The 19,488-nt window shown below is 38.9% G+C and overlaps 1 protein-coding gene across 2 annotated transcripts in view; it reads right to left on the minus strand.

Annotated features, from left to right (window-relative positions):
* Rnf180 (ring finger protein 180) overlaps nt 1-19,488 on the minus strand; it is a 171,046-nt gene that overhangs the window by 47,213 nt on the left and 104,345 nt on the right. For both annotated transcript variants that reach the window (XM_036207450.1, XM_036207451.1), the window contains exon 6: nt 3,961-4,186. In XM_036207450.1, coding sequence (XP_036063343.1) covers nt 3,961-4,186 — 226 coding nt within the window. The remainder of the gene's footprint in view (nt 1-3,960; nt 4,187-19,488) is intronic.

The following is a 19,488-nucleotide window of genomic DNA, read 5'->3' on the forward strand; positions in this document are numbered from 1 at the left end:
CATCCACATTAAAGTCTTTATACTAAGGCTGGTTCCTTACTTGCTCAGAAGATGTCTATCAGCAAGTAACACAGTTAGACATTTTTGTCCATGTCCAAAGAGGAAGAGAACAGTTCTTCCAATGTGTTTTTTCTCATCTCATTGGACAGACCACATGCTCGTTTGTGAACCAATGGCTGGCCAGTGGGACAGATTACTAAGGATCAGAGGATGGGGTTGGCCACCAGGACCAGTCAGCCTTTGTTAAGAGGGCTCAATGCCCGGGGCTAAGTTAGGAAGAAAGGAGGTGCTTATGGATATTAAGTAGTAACTGATAGCACCTATTATAAATGTGATTTTTTTCTTCCAACTTTTAACAGTCTATCTTTGTACCTATTTTTTCCTCCTTTTTTTATTTATTATATTTGTGTTTTAATTTTACACATCAGCCATGGGTTCTCCTGTCCTTCCCCCCTCCCGCCCCTGCCCCCACCTTCCCCTCAGCCCCTCCCCTCCATTCCCATCTCCTCCAGGGCCAAGACTCCCTTGGGGATTCAATTCAACCTGGTGGATTCAGTACAGGCAGGTCCAGTCCCCTCCTTCCAGGATGAGCAAAGTGTCCCTATATAAGCCCAAGGTTCTAAACAGCCAGCTCATGCACTAAGGACAGGTCCGGGTCCCACTGCCTGGGTGCCTCCCAAACAGTTCAAGCTATTCAATTGTCTCACTTGTTTGGAGGGCCTGATCCAGTTGGGGGCTCCACAGCTATTGGTTCATAATTCATGTGTTTCCATTAGTTTGGCTATTTGTCCCTGTGCTTTTCCAATCTTGGTCTCAACAATTAACACTCTTACAATCCGTCCTCTTTCTCGACAATTGGACTCCTGGAGCTCCACCTGAGGCCTGGCCAAACAGATCTTGATGCCTCTGTCATTTCTTCTGTATATCCTCTCTTATGTCAACTTTTCAACTTTTATCAGCATTAAGTAGCTAATACTATCAGCGAACACTAAGTTATTTAAGCAAGAGCACAAAATTAGGGAAAGTTACACTTCAAGTATAAGGGTATTATTTCACTAAAGAGCACTTCATAGGAATCTGGAATAAGTATCATTGTATTTCTACCCATGGAGCTAATATAACAGAAATATGATACAAGGGAGCCCTTAAATCATCATGTAGTATCTTCACTTGCTATAAAGAAGGGTAGATTTTTCACTATAACCTTTGGCAATAACAGTCCCACAGTCAGAATGATGACATTAGGTACTTTATATAATTAATTTATTTACTAACTAATCCCCAGCACTCAGTCAGACGACAGGGTCAGAAGAACTGAAGACTAGGTGACTTTCCTAACATCACAGACATAGCAGAAACTGAAGGAAGAAAAAAAAAATCAGTGTTACAATAGCAACCACTGAATATAGAGACATAAAGTTAACATGAAATGTGCAGAACTCTTAGGAAGGGGATTGTAAAACTTTACTGGAAAGTGATAAACTATAATAATCATCATTATAAAAATATCCACTAAAATGCCACTCATCCTCAAATTAATTTAACCTTATTTTGTGAGTTATTAAAATACAAATACTCAAATGATAAGAAGTGAAGTATGTTGAGGACAAGGCAGTAGATGGATGGAACAGCTGACCAAAGAGACATGTGTTAGGAGTTGCTGCTGATTTTCTAAGGAAGACAGTTCAGTCGGCACACAAATATTGGCTTGTTCAATGTGCCTAAGGATTGCAAACTGGCACTTTATCCTTAGGTAAATAAAGCACCTCAGGAACCATGGGAAAATGATGACAAAATGTGACTTAAATAGGTAAAAGGAAGGGTTATAAACTTGTATAGTTAGTAGGGACTTTAATGCTGAAGTTTTAACAATAAAGATGAAGATTAAACACCTTATACAAACAAACAAAAACCAAACTAACAAACAAAAACCAAAATCTAGAAATTTGGCACGTTCAGAAAATACTATAACCAAAAATAAGGTGTAAAGGACAAAAATGGAAGACTGTTTTCCATTTATGACGAAACTAAATAAACAAAACATCTTCATGGTCAGGAATTTAAAATGGAGAACCAGATGGCCAAGGCTGTAGAGACAAGCTGTCACACACCATTGTTAATGATAATTCATGTCCTACCTTAAAACACAGGCTTTAACTACTATCTCTATTTCTGGAAAGTCATTATAAGGAAACACTGTATGATGTGTTCAAATATTTATCTATGTATACCACTAATGTAAAAATAAAATTATAAAAGTGTAAATATTCCATAAAAGTAAATGTGCTAAGTAGAACATGATGTAACTACATGAAACACAAGGGCTTTAGGTTAAACAAGGAAACAAGTTAGAAAATGTTCACATGGTCTGATAGTTTGGGTAACGAGGACAAAAGCTTAGACATGCATACATGCACACATACACTATGCTGTGGGAAGAAATTCATTAGATGCTACTTTAAAATCGTAGGAATATGGGTGACCCTGAGCTTACTACTTAAAATTATTTTAACAAGAAACCTGAGCCATATTGTATTAGCAATTAGCAATATGGCTTTATCCAATTTGTACTGGTATTCCCTCAGGTTTTATTTAAAATACCATGAGCAACAAAGAGAAATTTTGATGTTGCAATTTTCTCTGAGGATGCTTTTAAGGATATTGCTTCCTCTTGATATGTTCCAGAGAACTCACACAAAATTTCTCATAGGGCTAAGTGCCAGAAAATGCTTTAGTTATCCTTGAGAATTTGTATTTTCTTCTAATGGAGAATATGGATAATGAAAAATCGCTTCTTTAAAGATTTACTTGTATTTTTCCTTATAGGGTGTGAACATTTAAAACTCGATCAAACTGTAGTTACAATGTAGGACCCCACAGCTTACACATCTGCACTTCTTTCTGTGTGTAGTCTGTGTTCCATTCAATGTCTATTTTTTTATCTTGGTATTGCATTGACACTTGGTCATGAGATGTGCAGTGATTTTGTACAGCAATCTCCTTGCACTAGGAAGGTCAGAGGGCCACAGCTTTCCTTTCTCTTCACTGTCTGATTAGAGAGATTTACAAGCCTTTGTGCAGCTGGCTGAATTGGGGTACCAACCTCATTGCTTCACCTAGACGGGTGGTGGGCCTTGATTTCTTTCAGGGAACAAAACTGCTGTCTAAGCTCTTCCATTTTACCATTAATAAAGTACATACCTTGATCTCCATTTGACTCTATTGGTCTGAGGACAAAGCATGGAGACAGAAAGCCTCTCCCTCCGTACAGTACACAGTAGTGACCACGGCCACTTCTCTTAGTTCTCTATGTTCATGGGCATTAGTTTGGATCTCTTCACCAACATGGGTGAAATAGCATTAATATGGCTATATGCCATCTTTACACAAGTAGGTAAACTTGCTTAAAAAATGGAAAAAAAAAAAAAAGAGCTTAGCCACATCAGGATTGGCTGGGGGAGGTGCATCAGATCCATAGCCAGTGGCTGCATGCATCTCTGGATAGCTCTGAATGTTGCCCAACACATTTGTAACTAACAAAACAACAGTATCAAAGACTGGGCATTCCTGGCTTAGAGATTTGGGAGTTTGGGTAACAGATTCAGTAGCTGTCCTCAGATATGAGGGCCACAGAACACCAGCAGCAGAAGGCAGATACAAGGAGTAAGAAGTAAGTGTTGCTTCAGATGGAATTTCCCTCACCCTGGAGGCGTCTGTAGAGACTGACCCACAGCTGGCTGGGATGAAGGATCCGAGTTCAGAGTTAGGGATCAGTAACAAAGATCTACTTTAACCTGTGGTTCTGGCATACTTCCAGTAATTAGGCAAGCACTGTTTTATAAACTAGAGCAACAACCACTTTGAGTATACGTTTCACATTTACATGATACCTTTGGAGTTAAAACCCAAACAACAATCAAAAAACATTAGGTGACTATGATAACAATAGAGAACGTTTACCTGTCTGGAAGAAGACTCTAGAAATAATGGTCCGGCAGAGCGGGCAGGGAGTGCTTGCAGGGTTGTCTTTGGCCAGGGTCCGTAGGCAGGGCTCGCAGAAGATGTGATGGCAGGGGTAGCACATGTATGGGTTGAAGTACACATCCAGGCACACTGCACAGATGTAGCTGTCCTTTTCTTCTGTGTATTCATTCTCATCATCTGTACTCATCTCATCACTCAATGTCTGCAAAACAGAAGGCAGACATTTGTCTTGGTTTAGTGTAAGACTGGATTCCCTGAGAGAGGGTGACTTTATAGTTTGTGAAAAATTCAAATATTTATGAGATGCATATAGTATCTGTTTCTGTAACATATTCCAAGTGATCGAAATGGGATCTGTTCAAGTGAGAAGAAACAAAAAACACATGGAAATCCCAGAAGCCTCCATTATTCCCTAATATTTCTACATAAAACTAAATGCTAAACCATACCTAAGCATATGAAGCACACCTGGGAATCTAAGCAGCACTAGTTAAGTGTTACATCTACCAGCAATGGGATTACACATCTCCCCACCCCTAACCAAAATAGTGACTGGCATCAGTTATAGGATGTTAGCTTGGCATCTTCTCATGATACCCATCACACCCTCCTCCCTCTCACACGGTACCTGGAGCACTTCACATTCTATATCTTGCATCTTTCTGGGTCTCAATGCCAAGAAGGTGCCAAAGTTAAAGGAATGTCCGGATGTAGACTTGGCAAAAGAATATGGAGTAATTATGGGATTGGCTTTGTGGCTAGGACATATGAAGAACATATTCTCTTCCCAAATGTAATAGTTTGAGAAAGGCAGCTTAGAGTACTATGAGGTACAGGAGAACAGTTCCTAGTAGTTAACCTCAGAGTTATCCAATCAGAGTTACCCAATCTGTGAAGGTGTGGGGATGAAAACAGGTGATCCACTTCAAACATTTAGTTCAATCCCTTAGCACGGACATAGTTAACAGACGTTAACCAAGGCCACCTTCTTCCTCACCTGCTCATCTCATCTTCTCTCACCCCAGTCCCTGTACTTTCTGCTAAAGCCTTGGGGAAAGCTTCCTCAAGATAGAATTTCAGGGAAAAGTAACGAGTTTACTTCTTTTCTCCTCGTGCTGATGAAATCAGTGAATAATATTAGAATGGACCTTGGCTTATGAATAGCTGTAATATACAGAAGATAAAAGAGGCTTGAGATGCAAGCACAAACCAACATCCAAACCCTCTATTATGCTTTGAATGTTCATCTCTTCCAAAGCTCCTACTGAACCATAACTCCTCAGTGCAACAGTATGAGGAGGTGAGGTGTAGGGAGGATGACATCCTCGGGCAGAACTCTCAAGAACAGGATTAGTAATCTTTGTAAAGGATAAAGGGAGCAAGACTCATCCCATTGATCCCTCCACTCTTCTTCCAATGAGGAGTGTACTCACCCACTACAAGGAAGCATTGCAGATTGGGCCTTCATCTGACACTTGACCTTTCTGGGGCCTGAGACAGGAACTTTCCTGCCTCCAAAAAAAGTGAAAAATCTCCATTCTTATAAATTTCTCAGTCTGTGGTATTTGTGGTATAGCACCAAGTATCCCAGCCCACTAGTCCTGAATAACACCATGGTACAAACTATTGTTTTATTTTTCTAGATGTGTTTATGTTTTCCATATTCTATCTCATTTTATAAAGATATAGTTGAGTTTGAGCCAATTTTTTTAAATTAAATGGTCATTTTTCTTATAGGCATGGGACATTTTTATTTAGCCTTGTTATTTGTTGGTACTGGGTAAATGTGTTATAACTTTCTTTTCTCCATTTTGCCTCCTTCACATTTCTAGTATCACCTGTTGATGGAATGAGTTCTTAATTTGATCACATTGTTATGTTATGGGGTTTCCCTTTTGTGTTTATTTAAGAACCTCGTCCAGGGTCACTAAATTAGCATTATTTTACATTTCATATCATTTCAAAAACATCATGTATCTGAAACTGGTTCTCTCCCATGGATTACCTTACAGACAAATCTAATCCTCTTGCTTATTGGTCTTGTTTTTTTTTTTTTTTTTTTTTTAAAAAACAAAGAATTTCCTTTTGTGTACTACTCTGAAGTGTTACCTCACCAGTATGTGTCTGTTTGGGGGATTTTTATCCCAGCCCACTAGTGTATTGTCTGTCCTGCCCCATAATCATAATTTGCAACCTTAGAATGACTCAGTATCCAGTTGCTGGAATCCTTCTATGTTACTGTTCAACAGTGCTGTGGTCATTCCTGACCATTTCCACGACTATATACAGTTTAGAATTATGTTGTTATGTTTTGATTTAAAAGCTAAAATTTTTTACTGGAACTACATTGAGCCTATGGATAAAATTATGATATATTAGACATCTTTATAATAAAAAGCTTTAAATCTTAGAGGCTGGTTTATTTCCCCATTTAATGTAAAATCATTTAAAATTATCCTGGTACAATTCTGTTTTTATTGGAGCCAATACCTTGCCTCCAATACTACTGCTTATCCCCTCTTTTCATTGTGACATGCATGCTCTACAAACTTCATACCCAAACAAACGTGTAAAGGAAAACTGCCTCTTTAGCCCAGGCTATCTTTCTCTTCTCTCTTTCAACAGTAAAACTTCCCAAGAGACTCATTGTGTTGTAGCTAATGGCTGCTTCTTACTTCCTACCCTCTCTTCAACCTACTAACCCACCTTCTGTTCTTAATGCAATACGAGGACTACTTACACAACCATTAACAACAGCCTTTGGGGTGGCCATATCCAGAACACTTTCTGGATTATTTTTCCTTGCTCTCTCAGCAGCATTTTCTGGGTAGACCAGGTCTAGATATCAGAGCTGTCAGAGCCCTCACATTTATGAGCTAGCTGATGTGGGTGCTGGGAACTGGCCTAGAAGTATTCTTAATAGCTGCACTACGTCTCCAGTTCTGTCAAACGTTAATTTATAAACATGGTTTAGTTAGATCTTGTTAAGATATGGCTGTATCAGAAATGTTACACATTTCAAGCCAAGTTAATTAAATAAGGAGTGACCATTATTCAATGAATAATGACTGTGTAAACTACTTGGAGTTTGTGTTGAGGCTTCTGAAGGCTTGTTCCAGGCTAGATGGGAAAGGGCTGCAACTATCTTTTATTGCCAACAAATGGTATTGGGGGATAAGTAACAAGAACTATGTGAGGTGTTTCCTAACCTCTGATTCAGGGTTGGCAGTTTTTACAATGATTTATGTTTATTTTGGATTATATTATCTATTGACTAGTTAAACCTTTTTAGTAGAAACAAGGTAATGCATGTTCTCTTATATATAGATCATTTTTTGTGTGTGCTTATCACTATTGGTTTAAATTTACTTTATTTCCCCAAAATGTCTCTTACTATGCTAGTTTGACTCCACAGATTTTCCTTCCATTAAAAAAAAAAAAAAAACCCTTAGGCTTGTGGGATGGCTCAGCTGATGAGGGGGTAGCCTTGAGTTTGATCCCTAAGACCCACATGGTGGAAAGAGAGAACCAACTCCCACAAGTTGTCCTCTGACCTATATGTGCATGTGCACACCCAAACCAATAAAAGTCTAACAAACAAACAAACAAAACTCTACAGTCATGTTAGCTTTTGCATAATTTCTACAGTTGGAAAAGTTTAGGTTCTGATATTAACATTCATGCTTTTCCTTAGTGAGCCTACCTTCCCACTGTGACATACTATTTTCTCTCAAATAGCATTTAGGTTCTAAATGTTTTATTTTTCTTTTACATTAATTTATTTTGTATATGCACATGTATGCTGTGGGCCAGAGAATATGTTGAAGTTGGTTCTCTCCTCCCATCACGTGGAGCCTGTCTCTAAAACACTATCATCACAAGTGGGGTAGGCACTTTTACCTGTTGAGCAATTTCATTGGCCCCCAGTTTTAGATTTTCAAACTGAGTAATAAACGCATTACAATTTTGTGAATAAATGTAATGATCCCACAGAAAGGAGAGAATGACCTTTATGCACTCACTGTTAGGGAGTGTACCTGGGGATGTTGCTGAGTTCTGCACAACTCCCATAACTACAGAACTTTATATTATAGTTGATGGAAATCCAGCATGGCTGGGGTAGATGAGGCTTCTCTGGGTCCATTTATATACTTTTAATCCCTACACGGATAAATCTGCCCACTCACTGACATCAAGCTCAGCTGTATACTTTGTCCCAAGAAAAATGAGCAAAGGTAGTGAAAATCGTATCTAAACAGGTTTCATAAAAAGTCATTTATATAATTCTGCCAGGTCACCAACAGTGGCTGCTCTATCATTCTAGATATGAGGATGGGAAGGGCACTAAAATACAGCAGAGGACGACAGGGAACTTAGGAACCGGTAACTCCACAATTTCTGCTGTAAATAGGCCACTGGGATTTAGGAGCAATACATTATCTCACTGGCCGAGTGACTAACAGGAAGCGAGTTCAGGGACAGAAGTACCTATATAACACAGTGAAAACAGTGGGGTACTGACTTAGTGAGTAAGCTGCCGTTAGGGACTGGAAATGTGACAACTCATGTCATGCACTGGTATGCATTTGGGAGACATTGTCACCTCGGATAAGCTGGAAGTGAGAAGCGAGCACAGAAAGCTTAGGAAAAAGAACTCAGTAACATGACTTGGCTGCTGTTGGCCTCATTTGACATGGTACGTGCAAAAGGAAAAGATGAATTCAGGAAAAAGGTGACCTCACTTCGAACATCAGGAAAGGAGGAAGAAAAGCAAACAGCATTGAAGAGACAATGTTCAATCAATAAAGTACTTCAAAAACATTCAGGGAACAAAAGCCAACCTGTAGTCAAAGATCAGTGCGGTGTCACTTGCAACACATGGTGGTTGTAGCTGAAAACTGTAGAGGGAGATTCAAGATGCTCAATAGATAAACCTCCTCTTTCACAAAAGAGACTGAAGTGTCAGGTATACAGTTATATTCTGGAATGAGTGACTGGTGGAAATCACTAAAGATGACCAAGAGAGGGACTGAAATGTGTGCATATTCATCAACCAGTGCCAACAGCATAGTAAGAGAAACAAAACACACAGTATTTGTCACTGTGGCCCTTTGGGCAAGGTAAAGTGAGTCTCCTGCTGGAAGAACTCTAAGTCAAAGAGAAAGCACCAGCACACTGTATCACTGTGGAGATGGCAATATGCACTGAGGAAGTTTCACAATCCATATAGGCTTGTAGTCCACTCAGGTGGATAACCCAAAATCTGCACAGGAGCCTTGCTTTGAGAAAGGATATCATACTATTTGACCCAGTAATTGCCCAGAATGCTGTACAGAGGCCATCTTGTAAAATGAGCTATTTGTCTGTATTTGGGCTGCTCAGAAATACCCGACTATTCCCATGATATGCACAGTGCCCAATACCACTAACCATAATAAAACTTATAGAAAGATTATAACAAGATACTCAGGTAGTCTCGAGGGCAACATTTCATAACAGATACTCTAAAGCATATCTTCAGAAGATGGTCATTTACCAAGTAGGAAACTCTTTAAGTAGAGATATGAGTCACTAGAAATTAAAATATCATCTGGGAGCACAAAGAATACACAAAGATTTCAGGTATCACAATGCTCTCCAAAGAACACAGAACTCTCTAGAAGCAGAGCCCAAAGAAGTAACTGTTTGAGACACACATGAAATACTCAAAAGACTGAATACAACTAGGCTTGGTGACATCAAAGGGTCTACAGATGGCTCCATGGTTAAGAATGTGTGTGGTTCTTGCAGAAGGCCCAAGTTTGCTTGCTAGGACCAACATCAGGCAGTTCACAACCTCTTGTAATTACAGCTCCAGGAGGTCCAACAGCCTCTCCTGGACTGTGCAGGCACCTGTACTCATATGCAAATACTCCATAAACACACACACACACACACACACACACACACACACACACACACACACACACAACTAAAAATAAAAATAGATCTTTAAGAAAAAGAATGTGAGAGCCAAGTGCAATAAAGTGCAGGATAATTTTCAAATGACCCAATGAATGTAACATTGGTTTTATAAGGAAAAACTTTGATTTATTTCTTTAGAGCCTTAAATAATCATATCTCTTGAGTTCACATTTTTCAGTTGAAGTATCCCATTTCTTATAAAGATCAATGAATCAATAAAACACTCTACTGTCTGACTTCTAGGTAGGTAATAGTTGGGATCCTATTTTTAAAAAAAACATTGCTCAGGACTATCTACAACAAAAATTTATCAGTAGACTCGAGAGATATTAAATGCACTCCTCCTAAGTCACATCATATAGCACCACACACAAAGAATAAAAAGGTCTGTTGGTCTTGTCATTTTTCTTCTAAATCTTATGGGCTTATTATTCCTTACCCACAATTCTTTACAGAAGAAAGCCATGTATATATCAATATATCAACCAATACTTTTTATTTGTTTGTTTTGTTGTTGTTTACAGTTTTGTTTATCCATGGCCCTTCTCTATTCAGGAAGAAGCAGATAAAGTTTTGCTGTCCCAAGGAATGAATAATACACAGTATGTAGAAAACAAGGAAGTTAAAATTTCAAAGTATATGATTCTCAGCACAAGTGATGGATTTGGGGACCTGTCAGGCTCCTTCTATCCTTGTCCTCTTGCACTCAACATATACTAGACAAAGGTGCTATAGGGTTATCGTAAGACATTGGTAGCTCTCATCCTTATACTAGCTCTAAGTTGAACACTGCCGAGAAATGTGTAGGCAAGGAAAGCCTACATGGTGCCATCTTCAGAAGATAGAGAAAGCAAAACTTCAGAATCCTTTCATGCTTAGGGGAGTAAGGAACAACAGAAGATGGTACTGAGTCATCACTGAAGAGATAGTAAGGGTTGTTTCACCAGCACAAGGAAGAAACTACACTGAACTGGGATACTGATTGCTCAGTCGGCATCAGTCAGGGCAACTATTTCTCTCCTACTAACATCCTGATACTTGGGAAGCACTAGGAATTTTAAAACACAAACCTAAAGGGATGGAGCATTGACCCTACATAGATTAAGATTCACTTTTTAGCCCATGCAAAAAGTAGGATCAAACAGAAGTTAATTGATACAAACAAATATGTACTATGCATTATTTGCATATAATGCATGGAGGATAATATATAATTAAAATGATAAAAAATCCACTTCTTAAATACTCAACTTTATAGAGTATATTTAATACTCAGAATAAATTCTTTTCATTATATTATTTAACCTCTCCACAGAAACTAGAATTATGCCAACATTTCATGAACTATTATTCTACTGTTTTTTCATAAGACTGACACAGCAGTCACACTGTGTTATAGAAAGACCTTAGATATTAAACTTATCAGGAAACAGCAATGATTAAGAAAACAGCATATGGAAGTTATTTTAAATATACATCTTTCAGAATCCTTGAAATGTATGATTCTTAAAGAAATGTAAATTTCTACAAATGTCATTGTTGTGTCATAAGAATTTATATTTCTGTCTCAGAATATGACTTCAAATTTGCATAAATACATATTCCAAATTTGGCGGTTTGGGAGTTCTAACATATGCTAGCTTCCATACCAGCCATCAAAAGTTACATATTTTAAGAAATAGATAGAAAACTTTTTGTATCACCCCCCAAATCCCCACTTTTGATCAATATGGAGAACCAAATCAACACAGGAAGTCTTACTTCAGGGCTGGTTGAATAAAAATGCTAGGTGAAGGGTTAACTAGCACACACTCTATCTGTCTCTGTCTGTCTGTCTGTCTGTCTGTCTCTCTCTCTTACACATACACAAGCACATGCACACATTGCAGATATAAATCAAAGCTATCATGTCTGTGCATAGCAACAAGTGAGAAAGGGTGTTTGTGGGTCAAAAGCCTCTGGCTTTGATAAAGAGGCTCTAGAATGATAACTGTGGTGTACATAATTTGTGGGTGTGGGGCGAAATTAGCACTTCTAACTCAGAAACTTTGAACTGAGATAAAAGCAACTTTAAAATAAGTCCTTTATTAGTTAAAACTATAATCTCACAATGAAGCAAAATATAAGTTAGCCTGGTGGTCTTGTGCTCACAGTTCAAAGCATTTAAGATTTACCCAGAAGCCACTCCCACTAAAGATGAGCTCACACTAAAAAAATTACCAATTATACCAGAAAAGAGACTATAAGTGCCACATGGACAAGCAGATGCCTACCTGGAAGAATGTTTGCACTTCTAGCCTCCTGTTTCCACATCCTAGATACTGTGATTATAGGCTGTGAGCACTACACTCACCGAGAATTTTCTTTTGAACAACTACACTAACTGATGAATATAGAAGAAAATTTAAATGGCTTTTTAAATTAAATTCTCCAAAAGTGAGACTTTACAGGAGGAATATGTTGTCTTAAACAGGTTAAACAAAAGAGACCCAAAGAAAGTAGATTTGAAATAAGATGTCCAAATGGAGGTTTTTATATGTGAAAGGTTAAAGAAGAAAGGATTGGTATAGTAGAAACTATCACTGAAGAATACAGAGGGAATAATTATCTTGTATGATTCTCAAAATGATTGTGTTTCATTGAAGTTTACTTCTGCAACACTTCATTTCCTATTGCTTTTAGACTCAACAGGTATTTTCTAGTCTTCATCTCTCTTGGACTCTTGATTACATGACACTAACACCTTCCAGACATTTCCAAGCACACTGAAATGAGTGGCTGTTCTTCATCTTAGGATATGATACTCCTTTCCCATCCCTTTCAGCTTGCTTCTTGGCATGCTTTCCCGTTTCCTTACAGATGAGAGTCCTTAGTGTTTGGTCTGCCCCTCACCCTCCCTTGAGCTGTATGACTTCCCTGAGCAATGGACTCATGGCTTCTGTTAACAGCTGCATTCAGAAAATTGTAGTATGAATCTTAAAGAGTCTTATTAATAAAATCAAACCCGAGGCCAGTTATTGGGGTGAATGCTGGAAGATCAGAGAAGCAGAACAAGCCACAGCTATCTCACCTTGCTAGTTCCTCAGGTGATTCTGTTTCCTCAGGCTGCAAGCTTCTGAATCCTCATCCCAATGGCTCTCAGCTGAACTGTGCTCGAAAGCCTGAATGCTTAACCAGCCGAATGCTTTACTCACTACATGCTTTTTTCTCCTTAGTTCCTGGTCCTCACACCTTATATACCTTTTTCTTTCTGCCCCCACTCCCTGGGGTTAAAGGCATGGGTCACCATGCTTAGCTGTTTCTAAAGAGGCCTTGAACTCAAGAGATCTGGCTAGCTCTGTCTCCCAAGTGCTGGGATTAAAGGTGTGTACCACCACCGCCCAACTTCTGTTATGGCTTACTCTTCCCATTTTCTAGCCACCATCTCTGGCTCTGTTCTAGTGGCTGTCTGTTCTCTGACCCCAGATATGTTTATTTCGGGGAACACACAATATTTTAGGGAACACAATACCCACCACAGAAAATCTTCAAGGACAGAACCCTAGATCAATGCTTCCTCTCCTTTTCTATTTTTATGTGGGGCCAGGAATCAAATCCAGGGCCTTATACATTCTAGGCAACGGCTCCACCTCTGAACTACATTCCCATTTCACAGCGACTCTCTTTGGGCTCCAAAACCATATCTTGAAGCGTCCTTTGCCTATTTTTATTGTGATGTATTAAAGGTATCTGTATATATTAAGCCTGTACTGAACACCCAAGCTTTTATTCACAACCAATCCACTTCTACTTGGTTTTCACTTGTTTAATCTATCTAAATTTATAGCTCATACTCTTGGTGTCACCTTGATACAGTTACCATTTTGTCAGTTAATCTTAATAATTTTAGTCCCCGAATGTCTCTTGAATCCATTCTCGTCCTCTTTTTTATGAATACCTTTCTCTGTCCCTTCTCTCTCCCCATTTCCTTACTTCATTAGCTGTTAACTAGCCCTTACATCCTTCTTCCATCACTGAACTATTTTTGCACACTTTGCCAACAGTCTTCTGTTCAAAGAGCAATTTATCATGCTACTCTGGTTTAAAAACTTCCAGGGCCAATAGCCCCAAACAAAAGAGCCAGCATTTGAACGGTTGTCCTTCTTTTAGTCCAGCCTCAAGGGCCAGGCTACCTCCCTACTACCTGAGCCACTGTGCTCTGGCCCCCTGCATGCTCTTTTAATACTTCTTTCAGGATGCAGACATATGGCCCAGCTATTTTGAGTTCTATCTCTTGATCTATATAACTCTTGATCACTTAGTAAATCTTAGGAAAAGAGACATTTTTTAAAAGAAGGCCTTTCCTGACTCCTCAGTCTAAAATAAGCCCTCCAGCACAATGCTCTCATAAAAATGTATACCTCCTCTTTACAATGTTTCCTTAGCTTGAATTTCATGTTTGTGCATAAAAGCTTGATTTATATGTGCCACTCACACTGGTCCTGAAGCATCACTCTAATACATATCCGTTTAGGTAGTACTTACATAATGTAAAATGAATTACAATAACACACACATGGATAATATTTAATGGTAACATACATTGGATAATATTTAATGGTAACATACATTAAACATGATTTTATATATATATGCAATCACCAATGTTTGCAAATTATTGTTTTAAAATTCCTTATTTCTAGTCTATTTCTTGTACATACACTACATAAATATGCAAGCTGACATTTTTTCCTGTATTTATGTATTTATTTGTTTATTTTTGAGATATGGTCTTTCTACATAGTCCCAGCTATCCTGGAACTCACTATGTAGACCAGGCTGGCCTCAAACTTACAGAGATCCACCTGCTTCTGTCACCATGCCCAGCAATTTGACTTTCTTAATTAAAGGGTCACTGCATAGAGAAAAGTAGGAAGTGTCCAAACATGGAGTGCACATGTGTGGGGATATATATACATACATGTATGTGTGCATCCCTGTGGAGGCCAGAGGTCAACCTCAAGTGTTCCTCAGCATTCATCCACATTAGTTTTTGAGACACAGTCTCCCCTTGGGACCTGGGACTCACAGATTCAGGTGGACTGTCTGGACAGTGAGCCCCAGAGATCCATCTATCTTCTTTCTCCTTGGTGTTCTCATTGCCAGGCTGTCCTAGTGTGTCTGGCATTTTATGCTGGTGCTAGGGACTGAACTCAGGTTCTCATGCTTGCACAGCAAGCTCCTCATTAACTATGCTGTCTTCCTTCATGATTTTATCTTGATATACAATTATCCAGCATCATAATCGGTGTTTACACCAAAGAGCGGTTTTTTTTTTTTCCTTATGTAATTTGTAGTTACTGATTTGCCTATTTATTCTTAGTTCCAACTGGGACAGGTGATCAGTAATTATATGAACTAATAATTACAACTAAGTACCTGAAGTGTGTGACTTTTTTACACTCATGTATTTATTTATACATTTATTTATTTGGTGTGTGTGTTTGTGTGTGTGTGTGTGTGTGTGTGTGTGTGTGTGTGTGTTATCAGACAAGGTACAGAGTTGGTTCTCTCCTTCTACCATGTGGGTCCTGGGGATAAATTTTAAAGTTGTCAGACTTGGTGCCAGCCCATATTTTATTCTTGGAAGTTAAGTATTTTATGGTTCAATCCAGTCTTTGTCTGTTAACTCCAGTAGAAATTAAAGAAGAATAATTGCATTAAAAGAGGTTTATACAGGCTTCTTTTTTTTCTTTAAAAATCTTTTGAGCTGGGTGGTAGTGGTGCATGCCTTTAATCCCAGCTCCACTCGGGATTATAAAACTATAAATAAATAAAAAAATAAAATAAATGTTTTGCAGTTTGCTCCCTGTGGGGTGGCTACACAGGAAGGAGGCACACCATTACTCACATCAGCTCCCTTTCCCCTCCCTGTGTTTACTGTCAAAGGGAATGGGAAAGGACAAGGACCCACTCACTACTGCAAATCTCCATTTAATCCATCCCAGCGGGACAGGACAGGTCATCAGCAACAGCACTCCTGACTGAAAGGGCTGGCTGTAAATGCACACAGGGAAGAGAGTTCAGTGGTTTACTCATGAATCCTAAAGGGACTTGTATCTCCTTGTGTATTGCTGTGAAATATCAAATGTTTGATAGCCCAGTAGGAGTGGGCTGCCTTTATTTTGTGGTGCACTGAGAACCGAGGAGAGATGAGGTAACTCTTAGCAATAATTTTGCACAGAATTTATCTCACCCATGGATTTTAGCTAGGCAATAAATGCCTAAAGTGTTTCCTGTAGCAATGCCTGCAATAAATGAAAAACTGTTACCGCCTCTGTGTTCCAAATTGGATTTTTTTTATATAGTAGGTCATTACTTCATATATATGCCAGTACCTGTGGCATTTCTATAGGAAAATCAACCTAACTCAAAAATAAATGCTGAGGTTTGAGAAGAGAGTCAGGGATGGACGATGAGCCAATCACACTCTAAAGCAGCAGTTCTCATCCCTGGGTGGTTGCATATCAGCTATCAGATATGCATAACACATATTTACATTACAATTCATAACAGTGGCAAAATCAGTTATGAAGTAGCAACGAAAGAATTTCATGACGGGGTCACCAGAACATGAGGACCTGTATTAAAGGGTGGGAGCATCAGGAAGGCTAAGAGGCACTGCTCTCCAGGCTCATGCAATCTATTCTGTACTGCACAGATTAGCGCAGCAGAACTTCCTTAATGCAGTTCCCTTCAGACAAACACTGGGAACTGCAGCGAGGGAGCCTGAAAAATGACTTACATTTCCATTCCAGATGAAACAAACCGGTTTCAGGTTTTTACCTGAGCACCCAAGAATGCTTAAAAAGACACTGCAGTGCTCCACAAGTCATAGAGAGACAGAGGAGGTACATCAAATTTGCCACATGTGGGCTGCAGCTGGCATGACAGCCCATCACAGGAAATTTTAGGGAGAACAAAAGCACCACATATTTCCCCTTTAAAATTATGACAGGAAAGTGTGATCATTTTAAGTGGAGAATACATAAATTAAGACAGCTTAAAAATAGTATAGATGTGTCAAAAAAAAATGAGTTGAGAAGGATGCAGCAAATTTGCCATTAAACGGGCTCTCTACAGCCACTCATCCAAGGAGGTGACAGGCCAGCAAGGAGGGAAACAGACCACAAGAAAGACAAGAATGGCCTGAACAAGACTGGGGATGGGGAGCGATGCAGACAGGTGTGTATCACACAGCACAGATGTTATCATAGAGGCTACCAAGAGGCACCGTGAACTGGCTGTTCGCTCATGAGAGAACTGGGATGCAGTGCCATGTAGGGACCCGTTTATGAAGGATCGCTTGCTGAAAAGGAACATTTAAGGAAGGATGTTTAAGGAAGAGCTGGCAGCTCTGTGAGTAACTGACAGCAGAAGTTAAGAGGGATGAAAAGCAGGCCACCTTCCCAAAGGCTCTTCATCTGCAGTCCAAATATAAGATGATAGGAGCTGGACCAAGTTTTTTGGCTGCAGAACTGAAGAAAAAATGAGCAAGAGCTATAGTAAATTTTGCTTTGGAAAGAAAAAAAAAAACATTGGTTCTTTCTGTAATTCAAATATAGTTTCTTTGTGTTTTGTATATGGGTGTGTGTGTGTGTGTGTGTGTGTGTGTGTGTGTGTGTTAATATACACACGTGTACAGGTATTTGAGCCTATGAATGATCATGTAGAGGCCAGGACATTGTGTATCTTCCTCCACTGCTTTACACCTTATATTTTTGAAATGGGGTATCAGAGTGAAGCTGGCATTCACTTTCTTGGGTAGTGACTGGTTCGTGAGCTCTGGGGATGGCCCTGGCTCAGCCTCCGCAGTGCTGTTTACTGGCATGTGTACCATTCCTGGCTTTTGCATAAGTGCTGTGGATTTAATCTTGGGTCCTCTTGTTCCCACAGCAAGTATTCTTCCTTAATGAGTCACGTCTCTAGCTCCTCAATCAGACAGTCTCAAGAGGGAAACATTCTAAATCTCTGATATGATTTTCTCCATGTGTAAGAGGTACTATGATTTTAAAAGTTAAAGATTCACTTAGATGGCAGGATCAGAAATGTCAATACAGAAATGTCAGTAGAGGATATACAGAGAGACTTATGTTCCCCCTACACAAATTCTCTGCAAGGTATTTGGAAATCTTTGATAGAAAAGGAGGTGCCTCAATCTGAAACATCATGGGTATTAAAACGGGGAGTAAAGGCTTGAATGAAACATTTGATTGCTTCTTAAGATTTAATCTGGCTGGATGAAGATGCACTTTGAACATTAGTACCGTGGTCTGAATTCAACCTATAAATAATACTTAGATCCAGTGTGTAGAAAAGCACAAAATAGGGTCGGAACTAAAATCATAAACAGCTGAAATGGCACCAGACAGCAGCAAAATCGCAGCTTGAAGGTCAGCCTTGCCACCTTGTGACTCGAAAAGAATCAATGCAGGAAACTGATAATGGAGGCAAACATGGTGATCTTTTTTAAACTAATGTTTAAATTTTAATTAACATGGTAAGTTTTTCTTTAAAGGTTCCATTAGAGATGATATGTTTTATCTTTTCCTATAATTCAAAAATATCAGGGGATGAAAATTTTTTAACAGGTAAAATTGTTATGAATAAGTAACAGCCTTCTTGGTGAGGATTCCAACATTCCTACAATAGTGTATTTCATTTGCTATGTAATAATCTATCTGATCATATAGTATCATGATAACTATAAAAAGGGGAGCATGTATAATATAATTGTGCTACTTATAGCAACCCTGGAGTCAACCTGAGGTTAAAATAAGAACTCAGTGTTGCCTTTAAATCTGTTCTACTAGGAACCATTTTCCTGGTATCCACCAAAGAATCCTCCAGCACCATTTTTTGTGTGACACAGACATGTCACAACCTTGACGTTTGACCTATCTTGCTGTTTGCCAAATAATGTGAACAGTAAAAGAGGAGACAGGAATATTTTACAGTCCATCAAGTTGTGAGAGACAGAACACAATTAAGCACAAGCCTGCCACACAAAGAAATTAACAGCAGCAACCACTCTGCAAAGTCGGGCAGGAAATGAAGAGACTCTCTCCCTAAACAACAGTACAGATGGATCTTAGTAACCAGAGATAAATGTAACTAATCCCAGAGCCTAAGTGGTGTACACAGAGTCCAAAAATAAAAAGAAATAATGTATTAACTGTACCCATGCCTATGATGCAACCCGAAATAAAGTATGAGATACACTTGACTAAGAATGTTTCAGTTCTTGGGCTGGGCAGTGAGATGATAAGAGTTCATCAAATGCTTCATAACTTAAAGTGAGTAAAACATCCTCAAATCAAAGTGTCAACTGATGATGATGTTTTATGATAAACTAGGACTATGAAAATTCCAATTTGTACAGCTTAATAAGAATTATTCTGAATTTTTAAAAAGTTAGTTTTGTTTTTCATCTTTGTGAAGCTATTTTATCAATTACTTTTCCAGTTTGTGGATACTGCTCCAAAGTTAAGGGGGGATAAA

The sequence above is a fragment of the Onychomys torridus genome, chromosome 15 (assembly GCF_903995425.1).
Source record: "Onychomys torridus chromosome 15, mOncTor1.1, whole genome shotgun sequence".
Classification (NCBI taxonomy): Eukaryota; Metazoa; Chordata; class Mammalia; order Rodentia; family Cricetidae; genus Onychomys; species Onychomys torridus.